Here is a 20517-nt window from a genome sequence, read left to right as displayed (position 1 = left end):
TGGTCCTCTGCCATTTACTACAGGATGGGGATAGCAAGTTATCCCCCTGGTCCTACTTGACTGCTTTTATGATGATCCAGTTTAGGCAAACAAACAAAGTGATTCTGTCTTGGAATGTATTTAAGCCTTGAATCATGGAACCACAAAGTTTCTATTGCAGATTATGTGGGAACAACTATGAGGGAACCAAAGCTGGTTTTGGCATCCCTTCCACTTTTCTGTACTTTGAGCAGATAAGAGGCTTCTAGGAGATAACCGACAAGCAGTACTTGTGAAAAGTGTTCTTTTATTCAGTTGGATTTTCCCTACATCCAGGAGCCCTCCAAAGATGAGTATGAGATTTCCTTATTTAGAAATAAAGGTGATTTCTACCTTTTGCACTGCAAAGGGATCCCTCTGTTCATTGTCCAGATATTTCTCTAAATTGAAGAAGGTGTTGAAGAACACATGAGCCATTCTGCACCTCTTCAGGTCTCGCAAGGTTACTCTTCCTACAGAAAAACCCCACGTGGTTGTTACTGAGTTCTTACAGAGGTTTTAATTGCAAAAGCAGTTCAAAAGCACAAAATTCCTTCCCAAGTCAGTCAAGGATGTTAACATTATTCAATAAATGGGCGTGTTTATTAAGCTTAAATCTCACGTACGTATGGAGGCCTTTGACATTCATGTGAAATATGAAGGCATGTGAATGGGGATGGTTCAGTTTTACAGTGCAGACTGTCAGCACATCCCATAGCTGGAGCACACAAGAATTGTTGCTTCAGTCCCAGGCAGTTAATTCACAAGCTCTCTTGTTTTAGTATTTCAGCCCTCCCGATGCACAACATCATGGCCCAATGTGCAGTAACTTCTCCTCCATGACTCTCACACAGGGCCCTCTGCCTGTGGATGGGTTTCACAGTGGCTTTACCTTCTCAACCCCCCACAAATGAAAGGAGAGAAAGCTCTGCCTAAACAGGACTTACCTTCCCTCTCTGGCTTAACGAGGTCCAGCATCTGGCACAACAGGTCCTGGAAGGGCAGTGGCTCTATGCCCATCACCTCCATGCGCTCACACTGCTCCTCATAGAAGTATTCCAGCTCGTACATGGACAGCACCCCGTCCCCGTCCAGGTCCATGCAGCGGAACCAGTACTCGATGCTGGGACAGAGCAGGAACACTGCAGACTGCACTGGCACATCCACACAGCAGACACTGCAGCACTGTACATTCTCCGTACCCACCCCCAAGGCTCTTCTGCCACAGCCTGGCATAAGCCCAGGGATGACAAGGTCAGGGCACAGGCCAACACTCCAAGCACCTCCTGTTAATCTCCCAGGTGGCTGTGAGCAGCACAGCCACACTCATTACCTGTCTCACCTGTACCCAGTGTTCACTGTGCTGCAGCCCAGTGGGGGCTCATGTAGGGCAGGGAGTCCCTGCCTGACCCATCAGCAAGAACTGGCCAAATAGGGCCAGCTCTGAGCCCAGGACACTGCAGGGACAAGGCAGCTGTGTCATGCACTCATTTGCTCCTTTATACACAAGGCAGAGCTCTCAGGCAGCTGCACTCTGCATCCCTCCTCCCCTCTAGAGGGTCCAAGCCTGCAGTTCTGGATTCTTCTCTTGTTATGTGTAAGATTTCTTGTGCTAACACTCAGGTGCACATCTGGATCACCCCTGCACAGCAGTACTCCCCTGGCTGTACAAACCAGGCCACAGGCAGGTTTTACAAAGGGCCACAGTGAAGTTTCCCCACAAATCCTCCTTACACACCCACTCCACCTGTGAAGGGATGTGCCCACCTGCTGCCAGCACCTCAGGAGTGTGTGCTCAGAGCCAGTGTCTCATGGCATAAGGTCATCAAAAGCACTGGTGACTACCAAGACATAAAAAATTACAAGAAAACTCTGCTTCTACACAATGTTCCCTCAAGAAAGGCAAATGATTTGACCAACCATCACCGGTAAGATGTTTTCTTCCTAACAACTCCTGTACCCCAAGCTGCAAGAAAGTGGTAGGTTACAGAAGTTTCCATATCTTATTTGCTCATCTTTATGATTTTACTAAGACACAGAAATCAGCCTCACCTTGTAGCACTCCTTTTGTCTTCCTCTGAAATCAGGAGCCACACAAAATCTGCGTAACTCATGCGCCCTTCCTTTTGAACTTCAGTGCCTCTAGAAGACATAGCAGAAAAAGAATAATTAAAAATCACCAGGCTCCTAAATACTCAAGATGTCATCAAAGATATTTTTCAAATCATTAGTGAGAGAAAATGGGGCACTGTCACCTATTTAGCCTGTACTCCCTGCACCCTGCAGCACCAGGTACAGCATTTGCTGCCTTTTATCACTGCAGAGCTGAAGCTCATCTGCCACATCCCCTCCCACAGCACATCCCTTTTCAGAGACTTCAAAGCAGCGCTCTCCAGCTATCCCTGTGCCACGTCTTCCAGCTATGCCCAGTTATCCCATCCTATGGGATTTTTACTTTGTTTTCTTAAGTTACCCAAAAGTCTCACTCCATGTTCAGGCAGCTCCAGCTGGAGCACCCTGTTGGAAACCATTCTGATCCAGGGGCATTTCTGAGAATAACTTGTATTTCTCAGCCTGACAGAAATTGCCTTCCCTTCTTCCCCCAGGCAGTGTGCTACTCCTTACCTCACCACAGCACCGCTGAATATCCGCTCAATGATCCTGTTTGACAAAGCTGGAAACAAGGAAAACATGGAGAAAATGAAGCTACAGCTCACAGCAATAACTACAGCAATAACAGCAGTAACTACAATCAGTTGTTCATGCTGAATCCACACAAAGCCCCATCCCATTGTTAAAAGAAGGCTCTAACTACACTGCCTGTCTAACCACCCTCTGTTTAGCAGCATTTTCTAAAACCCCAAGATGATTCTCCTAGTGTGTCTGCCCTTGTATCCTTCCAAACACTACAATGTCCCACAAGGATGGCAAGTATCATCTGGATCCTTGGAAATGGGCATGTTACTCCTACTTTGCTACAGTAGGATTTGTCACATAGAAGAAAGAGACTATCCCAGTGTGTACTGCAAAAGAAGTTCCATTATCAAGCAAAAATGACACATCAAATCCCTACAAAATACTTTTGAGGAAAGGACAGGCTGTGGCAACCATGCTGCAGGGAAGACAATGAAACACCAGCGTAAAGGTGAGGCTCTGCCAGCCAGGAGATATGTGGGATAGATTGTTATGGCAGAGCACAAGCCAAGCAGCAGGTACCAGCTCTGGGCAGGATTTGCACAGTGACCGCACCACCCAGGCAGCTGAGCACCACCTGGACTCCTTCTACACTCCTGTGGTCCTGGCACAGCTCTGGCCCTGCAGCCAGGCAGCCCCAGCCTGCCCCACGCCTCAGGTGCCCTGGCACAGCTGACAGGCTGCTGGGCACTGCACCCATGGCTTCTGCCCTTAATCCTTGGCTCCCTCCAGCACCTCAGGGCTCTCAAGCCTCCTGTGCAACAAATACTCCGTACCATACCCCAGCAGGGACTAATCTCCCATACCACCCATCCCAAAGGAGGCACTCCTCCATCCTCACCCAGCCAGCCCTATGATCAACACTCCTGAGTCCTGTGACTGCCACACTCCACCAGAACCCCCATGGCCTCCCCATAAATGCCTGCACTTGGAACACATGGGTGTTTTGGCCCTTTGTGGATTTGTATTCCATTAATTTATCTATGGCCTTTGAACCTTCAAAAACAAACATAACTTCTGGAAAGGAAGTTCCATGCTGAAGAGATACTGTCCAGTCCATCTGCAAGCTGAAATCCCCCAAGCTTCACTGGACTCTGGATTCCTCTCATAACTAGATTGCACTTCAACAATCTCTGAAGTTCACATGGGCTCATCCTTCTTGTCCCTACTTCCAAGTTCCTGCAAAGCCCTCAGTAAATAATAAACAAGTTTCAGGACATTATTTTAGCCTGTCCTCCTGGCAGTGACCCACACAGGAACAGAAGCTCCATCTGTAGCTACTCATGCAGAAAATAGTGTGTCCTGCAGTTCTGTGTGTAACCTTGTACAACTCCTGCTCTAAAGCAACATTTATTTAAGAGATGGGTGGCTACATTAAAACTTCTTCTGAGGCATCAAATTAACCAAATTAACAGCAGGCTTTAGTTTTCAGTAGGAACATTCTGTTTTCAGCAATGCCCTCACCACATTTGCAGGCAGCATACCTTGATCACTGTACCTAGCCAGGTCCTTCTGGCTGATGTAAAGGTCATGGTCAGTATCCAGCTCCCAGAATTTGCAGTATATGACATAAAAGTGCTCGTAGGAGAAGTAATCTGTGATCTGATTTATGTCATCCTCTTCCTCCAAGAGAGCAAGAGTCTGAAAGGGTACAAATACAGTGGGAAGTTAAAGCTGGATGAAGAGGCAGCTCAGCAGCTGAAGTGCTCCAGTTTCTGGGTGAACTGGGTGAATACAGCCCTGAGAACTAACCCGAAGTGCAGCCTTTCCCCAAGAGATGTGTTGCTGTATTCCTTAGCAGGCCCTTACAGAGCATCTGGCTTGGCCATCCTGCTTAGCACAACATCTCTGCCACTCCTGTCAACAATTTTTGCTCATTTTCAGCCCTAGTGAAGAGTGAAGCAGAGAAACAGGAACACAAACTGCTGTGTCAGCTGGGATCCATGGTCTGGGAGATAATCCTGACCTGCACCAGAGACTCTTAGAGCCACTTCCAGAAGCAAGTCCACAGTCTTCCACAGGACCTGAGGTATGTATTTACACGTCACACATCCCCATCTGCCTCCTGAAGGGCAAAATCAAGTCTTGTTACAGACTTATACCAGGACTGGGACAGCAGGGATGGACCCCAAACTAATCCCACTGACTTCCCTGTGCTGTTGCAGGAATCATTCTGGTTTAACTGGGAGGCTCAGACAGATTTCCAACCATAACATCTGTTGACATGTCTTACTAGGAAACATTTAGTGCTAACATCCATGTTTCATTCCCACTTTACACCTCCCTGTCCTTCCCAGCAACAAGAGGGCACTTGCATGTTTCCCAGTGCCACCTCCCTACTTTTCTTCTTGGTGCTGAGGCCATGAGACACCAGAAGCCTTCCTGTCTAATAAATCATGGCTCCAGTGAGCTGCAGGCCTGACCCCTCCTGCCCTCACAGCCTCTCCCAAGGGAGCAGGCAAAACTCAGTCTGAGCTATCCCAGGGAATGGTGTCCCCAAGCAGGCAAGCTCTCTGGCCCTGCTACCCATAACCATAAAAACACATGCTGTGTTATGTGTTGGCACTGGTATTTCAACATCAACTTCCAGCCACTTCCACATCCAAGGAATCCAAGTGAATCCAAACAAAACTCTCACATCCTGCTACCCACCAGGTTCAGTGATGTTCTGGCAGGGATAACAGGATGGCATTGCTAGACCTGCACTATTCTGACTCGCTGACACCCAAGTCTCAACACCTTTGATCCATCACTCACTGGCCTCTCCAGACTGTGTCTCTCTCTTCACAGATGACAATCACTGGGAAGCTTTTGCCATAACTATTTTTTTCTTCTGTAGATCACACCCAAAGATGCCATTTACACCTGCAGCAAGGAGCTGAACTTCCCTGCTGCAGGAGATGAAAGGCAGAGTAGATATGAAAGCAGAAAAAATGAGAGAATGCTTTAAGGGAGAAAATGAGTGAATAAAGGTGCAGGATAATCCAAGAGGATTTATTTGTAACAGAGGTTGGGAAGGAACAGGGATCCTAGGGCTTGGACTGGCATGAACCAATTCAAAAGAGCACTCATTATTTCATTAGCTGATGGGGCCAAGTAGGGGAGATGATGTCTTAAAAGAGAAAGAATGTGAATTTATTCTTGAAGGGTTTGAGGAAGACAGCACACTACACCTGGAAGGGCAAACAGGACACAGGAGGGAAATCTCACTAGTTTAGCCAATCCTTCACCTTTCAGCCGCAAGACTTTCTGGCTCTTTAGGTTGGGCTGGACACAAGCAGCCTGAGGCAGTCCTAATCTGGTGCTCTTTTGGGAAAAATACAGAGGACAGAGATCCAAATCCTGACATAAGGACACACTGCAGGCACTGGAACAAGAACTAAGCTCCATTCATTATCCTGTGGAGAACAGCCCATGAGGTGCCTCATCCTGCAATTGCAGAGATACTCCTGACCAGCTGTCAGTGGGCTGAGGGCTGCCTAGGGGGCAGGAAATTGGCTCTCCTACCCCTGGCACTCCTGCAGCTCTTCTTGGCTCCTTGTGAGCCACTTCTCAGGGGTGCAATGCCATGTCCTGCTTCCCTTCCTGCTGTCTGGACCAGGAGCCGGGCTGCTGCTCCATGTGGCCTCAGAGCAGGAAAACAGTCATGCCCTGACCTTCTCTCAGCACCCTGGGGCCACTCCTGTCCCTGCTTCTCTCACCTCAACTCAGACACAGCTCCTCCAGTAGCCCCAGCAGACTCCTGGCCCTGAGCACCTGGCTCATCCCACTGCAGCCCAGGTGCAGCTCCCTCACCCCCCAGGCACAGGAACAAGGAATGTTGCTGCACTCTGGCTCCTGCTCCCACAGAAACCCACGTACTTGCAGGAAGTTGCTTTTCCTCAGCTCTGTTAGAGTGATCTTCCCCGACCAGGATCGATTGACTGTGTAGAATATCCTCTGGATAACCTGCAACAGATGAGCAGTGATCTTGAAATCAACGCTTGAAACACAGCAGTTTGGGAATTTAAAAGCAGTACCCTGGGTTTATTCACTTATCCTAAGGAGACCTCTTTTTGAAAACTGTTTTGGGATCTTTTCTGTGGATACTACTATCCTTTATTGACTACACAGTCTGAAAGTAACACTTGCTTCTTAAACAGTATTATCCCTTTCTAGTGTGGAAACATTTCCCCTGCTCTAAATTCACCTCTTTGGGCATGCAGATGTATTATTTGTGTCAGAAAACACGCTCAAAGTGCTGATGAATCACTTTGAGTTTTTCACACTTAAGGGGATGTAGTCTGCATGGATCCCCAATGAAATAGGGCTCTAGAGGAGAAGGAAAAAAAAAAAAAAAAAAAAAAAGGACTTCTGATTCTTCTGGTTCCTGCAGATGAAGCAAGACATGTAAATGAAAGACAAGGTGAATGTCTGACCCATTGTAACTATAACAATGCCTCATGTTCCCAGTGCCTCTGCTGAAAGTAAGCAGGAGAGGTTCTGTTTGCAATTATTTTGGGCAGGTGTTAACCTTGTTTGGCTCCTTTCCAGATCTGCCTCTGGTGAAAGTGAGCAAAAATCATGGGGGAGAGGCACAGAACTCTCAGAAGCCAAAAGCAAACAGCTCCCAGTGTGAGACTGAGCTCATTCCCAAGCTCTTCAGAAAAGCAAACAGCCCTTCCCAATCTGCTCCCTCTCAGCTGTCAAGTAACATCACAGAATGAGGAAACACAAATGTGTGACCAAGCACATCCAAGAATAAACCTAACAACAAGGGCAAACAACAACAAGTAAGTATCACTGGCATGAGAAAGGAGGAATAGAATTAATTTGACTATCAGCACTGAAATCTTGTTGACCAAAGCTACTACAAATCTTTGATGTCTCTAACATGTAAGCACATTACCCCAGAACTTTGGTAACCTTTAGTGCACACTATTCCAATGCAAGAATTAACTTTATACAACAATGTGGACCTTACAGGGATTAATTCAGCTAGCAGGTTAAACGGGATGGATTTCTCTTTTAGCCAGAACTAGTTTCAAGTAGGCAACCAAGGGCCATCTTTGGACTCAGTCAAACAAGTGCTAGTTCTTGGTCCAGAACAGATCCAGAACCAAATATGAGATTGCTCCCAACAGTCTGCTTTGGGATACACAGTGAGACAGCAATTGATGATGGCACACACAACTCTGAGAGCAACAAGAATGATGTGAGGATTCAAATGTACCCTGAAGAGACAGAATTGATTGATTCAACTTAGCTGAACATGACACCTTTTGGTAACACTGCAGGCTCTTTGTCCCTCCAGGTCTAAGAGGTGGATATCCTTTTAAAGTTGCGTGTCATTTTAATTAAAAACAGACCAAAAACCAGACCCATCCTAACTGTAGCAATCACTGAGCAATGTTCTGTGGCCTGTGTAGCACAAGATGTCAGATTAGGTAATCACAATGATCCTTTCTGGTCTTAAGCACAATATTTGTTTCTTCTTTCATGCCTCTGGTAGCCACTGCCATTCTGGTCTGTTTCTGGACTTTGTTTGGCTTTTGCTTCCAGCTCGCACAAGAGCTCAGAGACTGGAGTAGTCTCACCTCTCACATCACCCATTATCACACCTGACAACTTTGTAGCAACACTTAAAAATACAGGGTGTTCACACCATTCCAAGGACTCAAAAATAGCAATCCCAAGAATCAGAAACAAGACCCCATACCAGTAATTCTACTTTTCCTCTGCCTGCAGGGTAGTAAAAGACAACAAACTATTCCCATTTGTTATTATTCCAAACATAAAAAACTGTTTGTCTACCAGACCACATTGATAAAGATGTTCCATCTGCTCCCTCCTCATCCATCTGTAAAAAAAAAAAAGCCATTCAGAGGCAAAATGGGATCTCTTTTCATGTCTCTTACCACGTCCAGTCATTCAGTGAAGGCTTTATTATTCAAATAATGGCCCAGTTTCCATGGACAGTACATAGTATATATCTCACTATAAAATCTCAGTATTTATCCTTTTCTTTTCCAGTTTGTAAACACCAAGCTGTCAAAAAAAGCATTTGGGAAACGTCCTAGATCATTACCCAGCCGGAGATGATGTGCAGCATGAAAGTCACATTTGTCACTTAGGCCATAACTGGCTTCATTTTTCTTAGTTCAGTACACAACCATAGACCCATAGAACATCTTGAGTTGGAAGAGGGCACAAGGATCATGGAGTCAAATTCTTAATTAGCTTGTGGAAAGAGAAGCCTCTACTTCCCCATTATCCTCATGTAATTGGCCTCCAGGCCCAAACCATTCACAGTTGAGTTCCAGACTTTTCCCCAGTCTTCCCACACAAGAACAAAACCAATTGTGGACAAAACAGGAACCTTTATTAATCCCTGTGGCCATTGTCCCTTTACACATTTGCATTTATGCTACTGCATAAGCTGAAGCACTTTTCCACAAGCTTTAATCTTTAATCTGTTTTTAGCACACAGCTTTCCAAGGGCAGCATGCACTGCTAACTCTGAGCCTGGTTTGAACATTCAGGTAGAAGTCACACTAAAGCTTTACAACAAATGCCCCAGGATATTCTGTGATGTTCTGCATCATCTTCACCAGCTTCAGGAGTTGTCTCTGTTGAAACAAACACAACTGGTTTAGTAATACAGTGGCCAATAAAACAGATAAGATAGAGATGAAATTCCAGCCTGTTGTGTCCAAAAGGCCCCTTTAAAAGGTTCTGAGGGGGCAGTAAGAACTGAAATGTGCATTCACATCTTACCCATCCTAGACTGTGAGGTCACTCTCCAGGAGATTTCAGCCAAGTGATGCTGTACCCAGCAATGAACACAAAGCCATGTGTCCTTATGGCCCTAGTCTGTAACACAAACACGAACTGTGATTCTTGTGTGGCAGCAAATACAGCACTCTGTCTTTGTAAGGAGGTATAAGGCACTCTACCTTGAAACAATGAAAATGATCCAAGTGGTCTCAAAATCCAAGGACAAAGCTGTTTCCTTCACTGCTTCCTGGTGGAAATACTTCATTTTGTAATATTAAAAAGGGATGTGCCAAACTGTCTGCAAAAGGAGAGGTGAGCAATAGGAACTCCTGCTATCAGAGAGCAGAGCCACTGCTGCAGAGGACTGAGTGCTGCCCCTCCAGATGGGCACAGCCTGCCCAGCAGCCTCCTGCCTCCCCAGGTGCTGGCCCTGCTCCAGCCCAGGGAGATTCTGCTGTCAGCACAGACCCCCAGAGCAGTGCTGTCCTGACAGCTGAAGGACAGCTCACCTTTGTCAGGTGTGCTGCTCCACAGCCCTCTCCTCAGCTCCAGGCACCACCATTCCCTGCTGCCTTTGGAACAAGCCTGGAATCCACCTGTGTCCCAGCACTGCCAGGAAGGATGCCCAAAGGCTCTGACTGCAGCAGGAAAGCACAGCAGATATACAGGCAGGATCAAGAAGCACTCAGGAGCTTCATGTACTTAGCAATGTCTGGTTTTGTGACTGCTTTGGTGACACAGCACCAAACCCAGGCACCAGGGAAGTGGTGGAAAAGGAGAGAGGAAGGAAAAGGTGCTGCCCTTTAGCAGCAGCCTGCGCTTCAGTTAACTGGAAGTGGAAGCTCAGCTTCACACAGCTGGTCTCAGCCTCATGGTGCAGTGCCCCTGGTGAGTCCAGAAAGGGCAGCAAGGGCGATCACGTGAGGGATTACTCTACAAAGATATTTGTTTCTTGCCTGAAAAATACAGGAACAGTGTGTGACATAAGAGGAAACCATAAAGGCAGATGCAGAGAATTGCCTTTGTCAGCAGCCAGGGCAACCACACACATGGCATTGACCCGTGGATACTGCAGTCAGAAACCAACCCCAGGTGTGACCTTAAACCTTTCAGTCTCACCCTTCCATGCACTTGAAATACCAAATACCAGGGTGCATTGTGCCACAGGCACTTTCCACACTCTCTCATTCACATGCCTCCATAATTCCCTGGCCATTCCTATACCTGTTCTGGCTTAATGTTTACGTTGTCTTGCTCCACAGGGACTAAACATATTGATTATACACTGCTGCTCACTGCCATGTTCAAGTGCATCTAAAACATTTAGAATGGATTCTCATTATACATTTTCATTAGTGTGACAGTTCAAGGTTTGCCCTGAAGAAGTGTCTTTGTGCCATCTGCTCCTTACAGGAAAGGAACAAGCATGTGTGTGCCAGAAGCCTCCCAGCTGCCGTGTGTGGTGCAGCCCCAGGCAGGCCCTAGCAAGCAAACAGGAGAAACTTTAAGCCCTGAGCCCTGTTGGGATATAGCTCCCATCAGGTCTGTCATTATCTGAATTTGTTACTGCTGCAGAGATAAAACTTCCCAACATTTATACCTTTTATCCAGATTCACACCCAACACCAGTCAAGCTCAAGGCTTAAAAAAAGTAGAAACACACTTAGGTAAAGTGCCAGCCTTAGTGCTGACTGCAGAGCTGGAACAAAGCTACTGAACAAACCCCAGCTACAAATCCAGCCACAAAAGCTTAGGGACAGAGAGCCTGGACAGGCATCCTGGCAAAAGGAAGGCTGGACAGCAGATCCCTGGAGGCAAAGGGCGTTTTGCACTGAGGAACAGTCATGGATTCTCCAGGCCTCAGTGACAGAAACCTTAAAACAGGCAGCCTTCCATGTCTCAGCAGCCCAGCACAATTCAGGGTGACTTAGCAGCTCCCAAAGACCAAACAACTTTTTTTCCATTCATCATGCCAAAAAAGATGTTTTTATAGATTTGCTTAAGACCAGAAAGAACCATTATTAACCTTTGGAATAATCCTTGGCACACACTAGCAGATTATTTTTCTTTTGGAAGCAGCCGTTAAAATACCTCATGGTGAGTAGTATTAAAAACACCTATATTTTTAAATAACTGAAGGATTTGCTGGTAGGAACAGTGACAGATCCCAAAGGGAGGCAGAGGCATCACAGGGGACCAAAGGAGCAGCCTACCGTTGTAATATACCGGGAATGGAACTCCGGAGCATCCTTCAGGAACGTGAGGCCAGGATGAGTTTCTACCACATCCTGCAAGGTAAGAGAAAATGAAATGAAATAGATTTTCTTCTTCTTTTAATGCTTAGAAGTTACTGGCTTTATAAACCAATACTTTTGCTTACTCTTGAAACTATTTGCAGCATTAACAATAAAACTGAAATCTTTTAATCTATCAAGAGAACCTTCTATTACAGTAACAGAATGCATTGCTGGGCAATACGCACCTGGTGGGCCAGTTTGATTTACTTAAGGACAGAAAAACAAAGGAAGAGAGTTAGTGAGTAGATGAAAACTCATTTTCATTGAATGAGACAAAAATTAGTTAGTTGACCATGCAACTATCTCCTCTCCAAGATTTTTGTTTTCCTCCATTCATTGAAGATATTAACATTTGTTAGAACTAGGTGTCAGAAATAAATATTCCTTGAGAAAGTCTCCTATGTCCAATGAAAGCTGTGTGAGCTTCAGAATGTTTACAGACATGATTAGTGCTTTTCCAAAATTCACTTGGACTACCTGTGAAGATGCCTCTTTCTCAATACCAGCTTTTTATAAGTAAAACACTGTCTCACAATGCCAAATCTGCATGATCAAATCCATGGAGAAACTGCTCAGATCCTGAATGAATCAGTTCAGATCCTGTATGAATCAATGCCTGTGTAATTTCTCCATGTCTGACTCCTCTACCCTTTAAAGGTGTTCCAAGTTCTGCTGTGCCTGTTCCATGCCATGGTGCCCTCAGGGGTGTGATATGCCCAGATTTTGGGCAGTATAACAGGATGTCTCACATGGTGGCGTAAATCAGGGTAATTTTGCTGATCTCTGGCTTACTGGCAGACAGGACTGTGCATGCCTTGGATTGCACCAGGAGCTAAAGAGCAGAGCTGCAATCCACCAGGAAAGGCAGTGTGCCCAGTGGAGAAGAGATGAAGAGCAACATGAGGAAATGTACGCATCGCAGCCCCAGTTCTGTTTGAGACAGAAACAGCCAGCACAGACACAAAATCTTTCCCCAAAGCAGCATCTCCACAGAGGTTTTACCCAGAGGGCAGCACTGGGATGCATGGAAAAGATCAAAAAAAACACAACTGCTGATCAGAGGAGCACATGGATGTGATTTATAGACACTATAGAGAAGCCCCATCCAGAGCCTGCATAAATGACCACAAATAATTAAAACAACTATACTTTGTTAAAGTTAATGAAAGGGAAAGAGACATGAAATGACGATGTGCAGATTTAGCCTGAATATGAGGGGAAAAAAAAACAAAACAGTGACATTTGTGCAGTAGCAGGTTTAGAGGCATATACAGAACAATTGGAACTGCAGAAATTTTGCCAAGATCTCCATGTGATACTGTATCTGGTAGTCTGGCTAGACAAATTTAATTACAACTGTCTTGCCAAGCAACTTTTACAACTTTTCCAATAAGCTTTTATGTTGTACTTGACTATCAACAGCAACAAGCATTTTTCCCAATATCCACATTGAGAAATGGAGCAAATTGCAGCCTGGTTACCAGGCACTGATAAATACAAATCCTGACAAGAGATCAGTCCTCAACGCCTTTAGCGGGATTTGCAGCTGGTTTGGCACTTTAGCACTTAAAAAGCTTATTTCTATTTCACTCCAAAATGAACCCCACCCAGGTGTGTTCAAACCAAAGGTCTGCTCGTCCTTGGTAAACACTTATTGCCATGGAAACAAAGAGGAGCCAAGGGAACGCAGCTCTGTGCCCACCGTGCCCGCCGAGCTGGGGCAGTACCTGCAGCAGCGGGATGAAGTCCTCCTGTTGTAGGCACTCACAGCCAGGCTTTGCCAGAAGGGAAGTGAACCTGGAGGCATCGTCGTGGCAGCTCCGCAGGATTCTGTGGGAGAGGGGAGGAGTTACTCCCAGCCCTTTGCACCTCCCAGGAGCCCCGGGAGGGTCACAAAGCCTTACAGCACAATTCCCTATGCTGGGAATCACTCAAATGCTGACCTCAGACTGCCAGCACTTCCTTCAAGGTCATTCCGCTGCACCAGAGCACCCAGAAGGGATTTTTTCCAGGTTAACACTGCTGTGGTAAAGCAATTTTCCTACTAAGCATCTGTAGAATCAGAGTAAGTCACCTGACTCTTGCCAATGCTGCAGGCTCACTCCAAGTGAACAGCACCAGCCCAATGGGATGCCACAGGGTGCACTCTCTAATGTCACCCTTCACTATACTGCAACATTCAGGGAAACTGCCAAACTACAGGGACTGAATATTCACCCACAAAAATCACTTCTCAGAAGGAAAAAGGGCGTCCCCTGTTCATTATGGCCCATCTGGAGCTGTGCACCAAAGCCACAGAGAACAGCCTAATGAAGGCATTAGTAGGACTGAGCATTTGGAGAAGTGTGTGAACTCAGTCCCCTCTGGTTGACAGTGTGCATCTGACACACCAGTTCTTGTCTGTGCCTTCTCACACAAATTACTGCACTGGCCAAAGGTATCACAGTTATGGGATTAACCCCAGAGAAACTCAGGAAGAGAGGAACTCCATGCCATTTACCAAACACTGCTAACAGAACACAACATTTGAATATATCAAACACTATGTTGTTGACATAATTGGGGAAACTCAGAAAACTACAGTTTTCTTCATTAACTCTGAAAATATAAATGCACTGTAATTATTTACTGTGAGTGATTATTCACCACTTTCCTCTCCTAAAAGTGCATGAACATAGTACTGAAGTGGTTGTAGTTCTCTAGCAGAAATCACACTAACTTGTTTCCTGCTAATTCTGGCCTCATCAGTCTGGGAAAGGCAGACTTTACAAAAAAAAGGATTCTTTTAAATAAGAAAAAAAAAAAAAAAAAAAGATTTAGCAATCCTTTTGGCTACACATTCCTATCATGGTAACTGTCAATTAACAGATATATTCTAAATCAGCTGCAGAAAGAGGTGCTAATGTTTTAGCTTAAAAAAAACTGGCACATAAAGATGAATCCCAAAGCCCAGTTTTAGCCACAAACAAAAAGATCTGACATTCAGAAGTGCTTTATATTGAGAAATTCCTATAGACTTGACAAGCAGTGAGGATGTGGCATCTTGAGAAGTCAGTCACCACTAAGAAAATTGAAAATAGGCTTCAGCAACTAAATATACTTGGTTTGATGTTATACCTGGGTTCACATAGCTGCAGTCAAACTTTACCAAAAATCCTACATTTCTTCTGTTTTTCAGCTTTCCAGCAAAGATTTTGTAACTGTCAGAAGGGAAGATGAGGGGATAAAAAATAATATATTTCTAAAAGAGTAACTAAGTGAGAAAAGCATACAAAGCTTGGCTTGGAAATGGGGTAATTAAAAGGATACAGAAGAGGACATGACCACAGTCTGCAAATATCTGAAGGATGTGAAAATCAGAGAAGTGAAAATGTGGTATCATACATTAGGGATTAATTAGAAGTAATTGGAGGAACCTAAGGAAGGAAAATATATTGTCTGTGTCAAGACAAACTTAGAGATCACAGTCACCCCTAACATTTTTGTAATTTTGCCAGGGTAACTAGAAGCTGTTTTGACAACATCATCACAGGAAATACTTTGGGAATTCAGGGTTAAAGACTACGTCAAGAGTCTGAAGAGCAACCATTAAGTAAAAAATTAGGACTCTCTCTGGAGAGGAGATGGAGAAGCTGTTCAGGTGTTTCACAAAGTAGACTAAAGCCTGAATTGCCCTGGAGGGGAAAAAGATCAGGCAAGAGAACAAGTCTGCTCCATGTCAGAGCTTACTCCAAGCATAATGAAGCATCCATCCAGAGCTCTCCATTTCCACAGTGTGGACTGTCAAACTCCACAGGTGAATTCAATAGCTTGCTTGGGAAGGTAGTAACTATTAAAGCTCCCAGAGTACCCAGTTATATGATGATGCTTATTTCCATATTCCTCTTTCCTGTAACACTATCACATACCTCCTCTCCCAACTCCAAAATATCACTTGCTTAGTGCACCAGTCCAGAGCAATAAGGCTGGGCACAAAAATACCTCAAATCCACAGACAACTACCAGCTACCTCAGAATAGGTGACATTTCTGAGGAGTTCGTAAATATATTTTATACAGCAACTAACTCAAAACATCTTACTATCTATACAATTACTTCCAAGTTTGTGGATGTCACACAGAAACAAGTGCTCAGAGGATTTGGGGGGAAAAAAAATCTCAAGCTGATGGAGATTTTTAAGCCACTTAAAGAAGAGGACAATTGTATGAAAAGTCTGATGGAAAAGAAGGGGGAAAAAATAGTTGTATGGCAGGCTGATCTCTTCTTCCAGAAAGAGTTTTGCATTTTTTATACTCACTTTCTCCACATGGACACAAAGGAGTGCACAGAGACACGTCCTGTCCTCTCTCCTCCAGATGCACTGAACAGAGGTGCTTTCCAGTAGAGTGGGCAGCCACAGATCTGCAAGATAAACCAGGGCAAGGAGGAATACAAGAGCAGTCCCAAGAAGAACCTGCTTATTTACACACCAGATTCACACTGAGACTTTACACAAGGGAAATAAAGTAGTAATGGCTTTCTGACTCACCTGTGTGCCATTTACTGCGTGCAAAGGTTGAGAATTCACACATAACTTTCTACTTTGTCATGTACCTTTTCAAGTGACTGAGAAACACTCCTCTCAGGCTAGGAAAAGGATCTGGACTACTAATGCTCTGAACTGTTTAGCACAATTCCCTAGGAAGTAGAGTGGACAGACAGGCACCTCCTTCCAGAAGGACACTCACACCAGCCACGTCCCCCACCCACCCTAAAACAGGAGGGCCTATTCTCCTATGGGATAACCTGTCACAGGCAGCAAGGGAACCTCAAGTCTAATTACAGACAATTAATGAGTAAATGACTAAAGGTGAAGTAAATCTCACCCTGCAATTTTCAGTGCAGTGCTTTCCACCCAGCACAGTCCATTATTTCCAACACTGCAAGATCTCAGCAGGGGAACACAAAAATGAAAGCACACATGGGAAGGATTGATTCCAGCCAAAGGACTCCCTGACCAGCCTCTGCAGAAGCTGCTGGCTCTCAATGGCAGACCATGAAAGCTTGGAAAGGGCATCATTGCTCAGCTTACAGTGCCAGAGACTCATTCAGGGCAAGGTGATCTTCCAGGATGTGTCTGATAAATGCTGGTTTTAGATCAGCAGCACTGTGAACTGCAGCTGAGGGAGAGGGAAAGAGAAGGGACCATCTCGTGTGCTCCCACACAAGTGCTGTGTGCTGTCCCCCGAAGGCAGAACTCATTACCAGCTGTACACTGAACATGCACAGCTCAGGGGCTGGGGACTCACTGGACATTTCTCCCTTCCATGTCCAGGGAGCTGGAAGTTGGAAGTTGCTTCCTCACACAACACTGCAATAGCACCTACAGCTGATGCTAGCTGAGCAGGACAGCTGCAAAAGCAACAAAAGGGCAACTGATACTATCTGAAGCCACAGAAGCAGAAAAATTTCTGCCTCTGAGTTTCTCAATCTTCTGGGCACAAATACGATGGAATAGAGAAACAAAAATGCAATTTGTATTTGCTAAGAAATCTGAGAGAACTGCTTCATAAATCAAAGCAAGAACAAACACATATCTGATGTGACAATCAGCAAACTGAGCTCATTTTTGTTTACTATTATCTAAATCCAAACAACAAACTTCAGATCAAAAGGAAACTGGTTCTTTTTTTCCCCCTACAACAGCTGTGAGATAGACTGAAACTAAAACAAAGTATCTCTCCCAAAATTAAAAAGCTAAAGAATAGATTCACAGAATCATTAAGGTTGGAAAAGACCTCCAAGACCATCGATGGTTACCTTAGCAATTTTCCCCATTTCACAGATGTTTGCTTTCCCATCTTCAAACTCTGTAAAGGCCTCTTCAATCCTGGCAATGATTTCTTCATGGTTAGTGCAGACATTAGGGAGTCCTTTAGGGAAGTAGAAACGTGGAATGTTTATGGGCACAGGGGTACTGCTGCTGGCTTTATTCACAGGCAGAGGAGTGCAAGTGCTAACCACAGGCTGCAGGGGGGCTGGGGATGAAGTTCCTGCCTTCTTCTCTTGCTTACTTTGAACCTGAAAATACAATGAATAACAAACACATTTTAACATCATGGTACATGGAGCAGGAAAAAGTAGTATGTGATTAGGAGAAAATTAAAGCCCACTAACAATTAAACTATGGCACAGGGATAAAAATGCCTCTTAAATAGGCAGTTAAAATTTTCTGCATTATTAACCAGTGCAAATTTAGGATGTCACACCTGCTTTTATGCTATTTCTGAGCATTTTACATATGTAGATGTGGCTCATGATTTCCTCTTGAGTCACTCTGCAACTCAGTGATACCACAAAGGACAATGCTATTTCCTCTCATGCTGCACTTGGTCTTCTCATTCTGCCCCATGAACAACAAAGCATCTGCTCTTCAGTATTTCCCCTCTGAACCAGAGCACCCACCCACACAGCTTGCCTAAAGTATGAGCAAGGCTACATTCAAACAAGGACATTTTTTATCCATTGGGGGCATAATTAGCTTTGCCAAAGCACTGCTTCAGAGATAAATTAAGAAAATATTTTCAAGACTTCCTTCCCAACTTCAGCAAGCCTTTTATTTTGTGCCCAACTTAAACAGTCCCAGACCTGATTTTGTGAAAGGTACTAAGCACTGGTAAATCAATTTTTCCATCAGGAATTAGAAGCAGCCAGCAGAGTGTCATTAGGCATTCGCATGATGTTTTTCCTTACTCCTCTCCTATCTGTAACAAACATATGGCTGATATGGTGATCCCCACTGGATCCCCTCCCCAGTGGATCTCCAGTTCTAGCTCTACATCACAGGCAGCACTTGTATTTAAGCACAAAATGAGACCCTAAACCAGGGAATTTTTCAGACATGGGAGGGAACATTTCTTAAACTTTAACAAGTAACTACAGTATAAGCTGCAAAATCAGCTGCTGGAATGTGGAAGGATGAGGAATTCCCTGCTACCCCAGGGAGACACTCCTTCTTGGGAAAAGGCAGCAGCCTTTCCCACTGCACAATGGTTCCAATACAAGAGTTTTATTAATATAACAACATATGTGATAAGGCGCAGAAGGCAACAGTCAAGTAAATACAGCTGTGACTTTCAGTTTGTTTATTCTAACTGTTTCAAAACAAAATGGTTTCAGGATAAAGCAGCCAAGTCTGAGCCCACTAAATGCAGAAGAATGTATATGATGAACTGACTTTACTTGATTATTTTCTTGAAACTTGGAGCTTTTTTCTCAACACATACTCAATCTCCCAACTAGCCACAGATTTGCTTCAATGAGGTAAAGAAGTGAGAATTGTAAAGGCTTCTTTAAGCACTACTTTTACCTGCAGTTCATAATACTTTATAACCCATTCATCAGAGACCCATGAAAGAAGAGAGAAGGATTTTCCTCCTCTTCACTCCTCTGCTTCATGGCTCTCTCTTTAAATGGGAGGACCTCTTTCTTCTCCCAAATGCTGTCCCATTTTAGGAGCAGGAACACTGGCACACACATCCCACCAGCCAGAAACAACTTTTCTCCTTAACTGCTCTGCACAGAACACATTAACCTGGAGCTTGGGGCTCTTCCAGTTGTCTTCTCCTCTGTCTTGCTACATAGGAAAAGGTGGAGATAATTTTCAGCCTTCAATATTTCTATCAATACCAGTATTCAGAGTCTGAACAGCTCTTAACCTTTGGAGAGTCAGCCTGATCACCAACACCTGTTCTCCCTCTTGTCCTTGACTGTTCCTCCTTAGACATTGCACATCTTTGTGTCTGCTCCTCAGCAATGCTGGAGCTCAGAGGGGGTCAGGAGTTCCTGGGGCTCATGAGGGCTGGAGGACGGTGAGCATCAGCCCTGGTCACTCTGTCCCACAGCAGGACAATGCAGGTGATCTGAGGTGGTGGCTCAGGTGAAGTTGGGGAAAGCTGGACACTCACTTCGGGAGCACAGTTCGCTGGGTTAAATAAAAGACAGCCCTCCTCGCAGCTTCCTCCTGCCCTTTCCTCAGCAGAGCACCAAAAGCAAAGCCCAGACCAAGGGAATGTGTGTGGGGAGGGAGCACCTGGCCCCAGTTCAGGGGTCACAAAAATCACCACTTCTGCTTTTACCATCTGCTCTCACCCTGCCTGCCCTGTCCTGCCAGGGGCTTCTCCAGCCAGGACCCAGCTCTGCTCAGGAGTTTTCCCTTTCTGGATCCCAGCAGAGGGGAAGTCCCTGCCGGTCTCTCACAGCACCATATTCATACAAACAATGCAAAGCTGGAACAGAGTCGAGGTGCCAACTGCAGCCACTTGACTTCTATAATAGGACTTCACATCAGTTTGCTCGAGGCCACTTCTCACAAACAGGTTTATTGCTCCCTAATCTCTTCAGGATACACAAGCACTCCCGGCTGCCAGCACTGGGAGGAACGAAGAGAAGTGACTAAAACTTAACAAAAAGTTCCACAAACCAAGATGTTCTTTTAAAAGACACTGACTTTTCACTGTAACAATACATCCCCTTCCCTTATAGTACAAGGGAATGACAAAATTTTTGTTTTCTTGGAAGGTGAAGAGGAGTCCCTAAGTAGAGCACAACAGCACTGGGCCATTTTTTTTCTCTTCTGCATTTCACGCACATCCCAACATGGCACACAGCCTGAGCTGACCATGCTGAAACACAGCTCACCCCTTCTGCCCAGGTCTCCACCTCCCAAAAACCCCAGCAATTCCTCTGCCTCCAGGCACTCCCAGAGCCAGCA

At 45.1% G+C, this 20517-nt stretch overlaps 1 protein-coding gene and 1 long non-coding RNA gene across 4 annotated transcripts in view; both read right to left on the bottom strand.

The window, feature by feature from the left end:
• PPP2R3A (protein phosphatase 2 regulatory subunit B''alpha) overlaps positions 1-20517 on the bottom strand; it is a 53460-nt gene that overhangs the window by 8609 nt on the left and 24334 nt on the right. For all 3 annotated transcript variants that reach the window (XM_041486812.1, XM_041486811.1, XM_041486813.1), the window contains 10 exons: positions 17565-17825; positions 16063-16166; positions 13493-13595; positions 11682-11756; positions 6574-6660; positions 4197-4353; positions 2644-2692; positions 2071-2160; positions 966-1141; positions 373-491 (listed from right to left, as the gene is read on the bottom strand). In XM_041486812.1, the coding sequence (XP_041342746.1) occupies positions 373-491; positions 966-1141; positions 2071-2160; positions 2644-2692; positions 4197-4353; positions 6574-6660; positions 11682-11756; positions 13493-13595; positions 16063-16166; positions 17565-17825 (1221 nt within the window). The remainder of the gene's footprint in view (positions 1-372; positions 492-965; positions 1142-2070; positions 2161-2643; positions 2693-4196; positions 4354-6573; positions 6661-11681; positions 11757-13492; positions 13596-16062; positions 16167-17564; positions 17826-20517) is intronic.
• LOC121363993 lies at positions 9052-11674 on the bottom strand. Its single transcript, XR_005956809.1, has 3 exons — positions 9978-11674; positions 9469-9766; positions 9052-9320 (listed from the first exon to the last, which is right to left on the bottom strand). It is a non-coding gene; the product is annotated as an uncharacterized LOC121363993 (long non-coding RNA).

The sequence above is a fragment of the Pyrgilauda ruficollis genome, unplaced genomic scaffold (genome assembly GCF_017590135.1).
Source record: "Pyrgilauda ruficollis isolate IOZ18807 unplaced genomic scaffold, ASM1759013v1 scaffold79, whole genome shotgun sequence".
NCBI lineage: Eukaryota > Metazoa > Chordata > Aves > Passeriformes > Passeridae > Pyrgilauda > Pyrgilauda ruficollis.
Note: the sequence above shows the minus strand (reverse complement) of the source record. Positions and strands in the feature narration are given on the sequence as shown.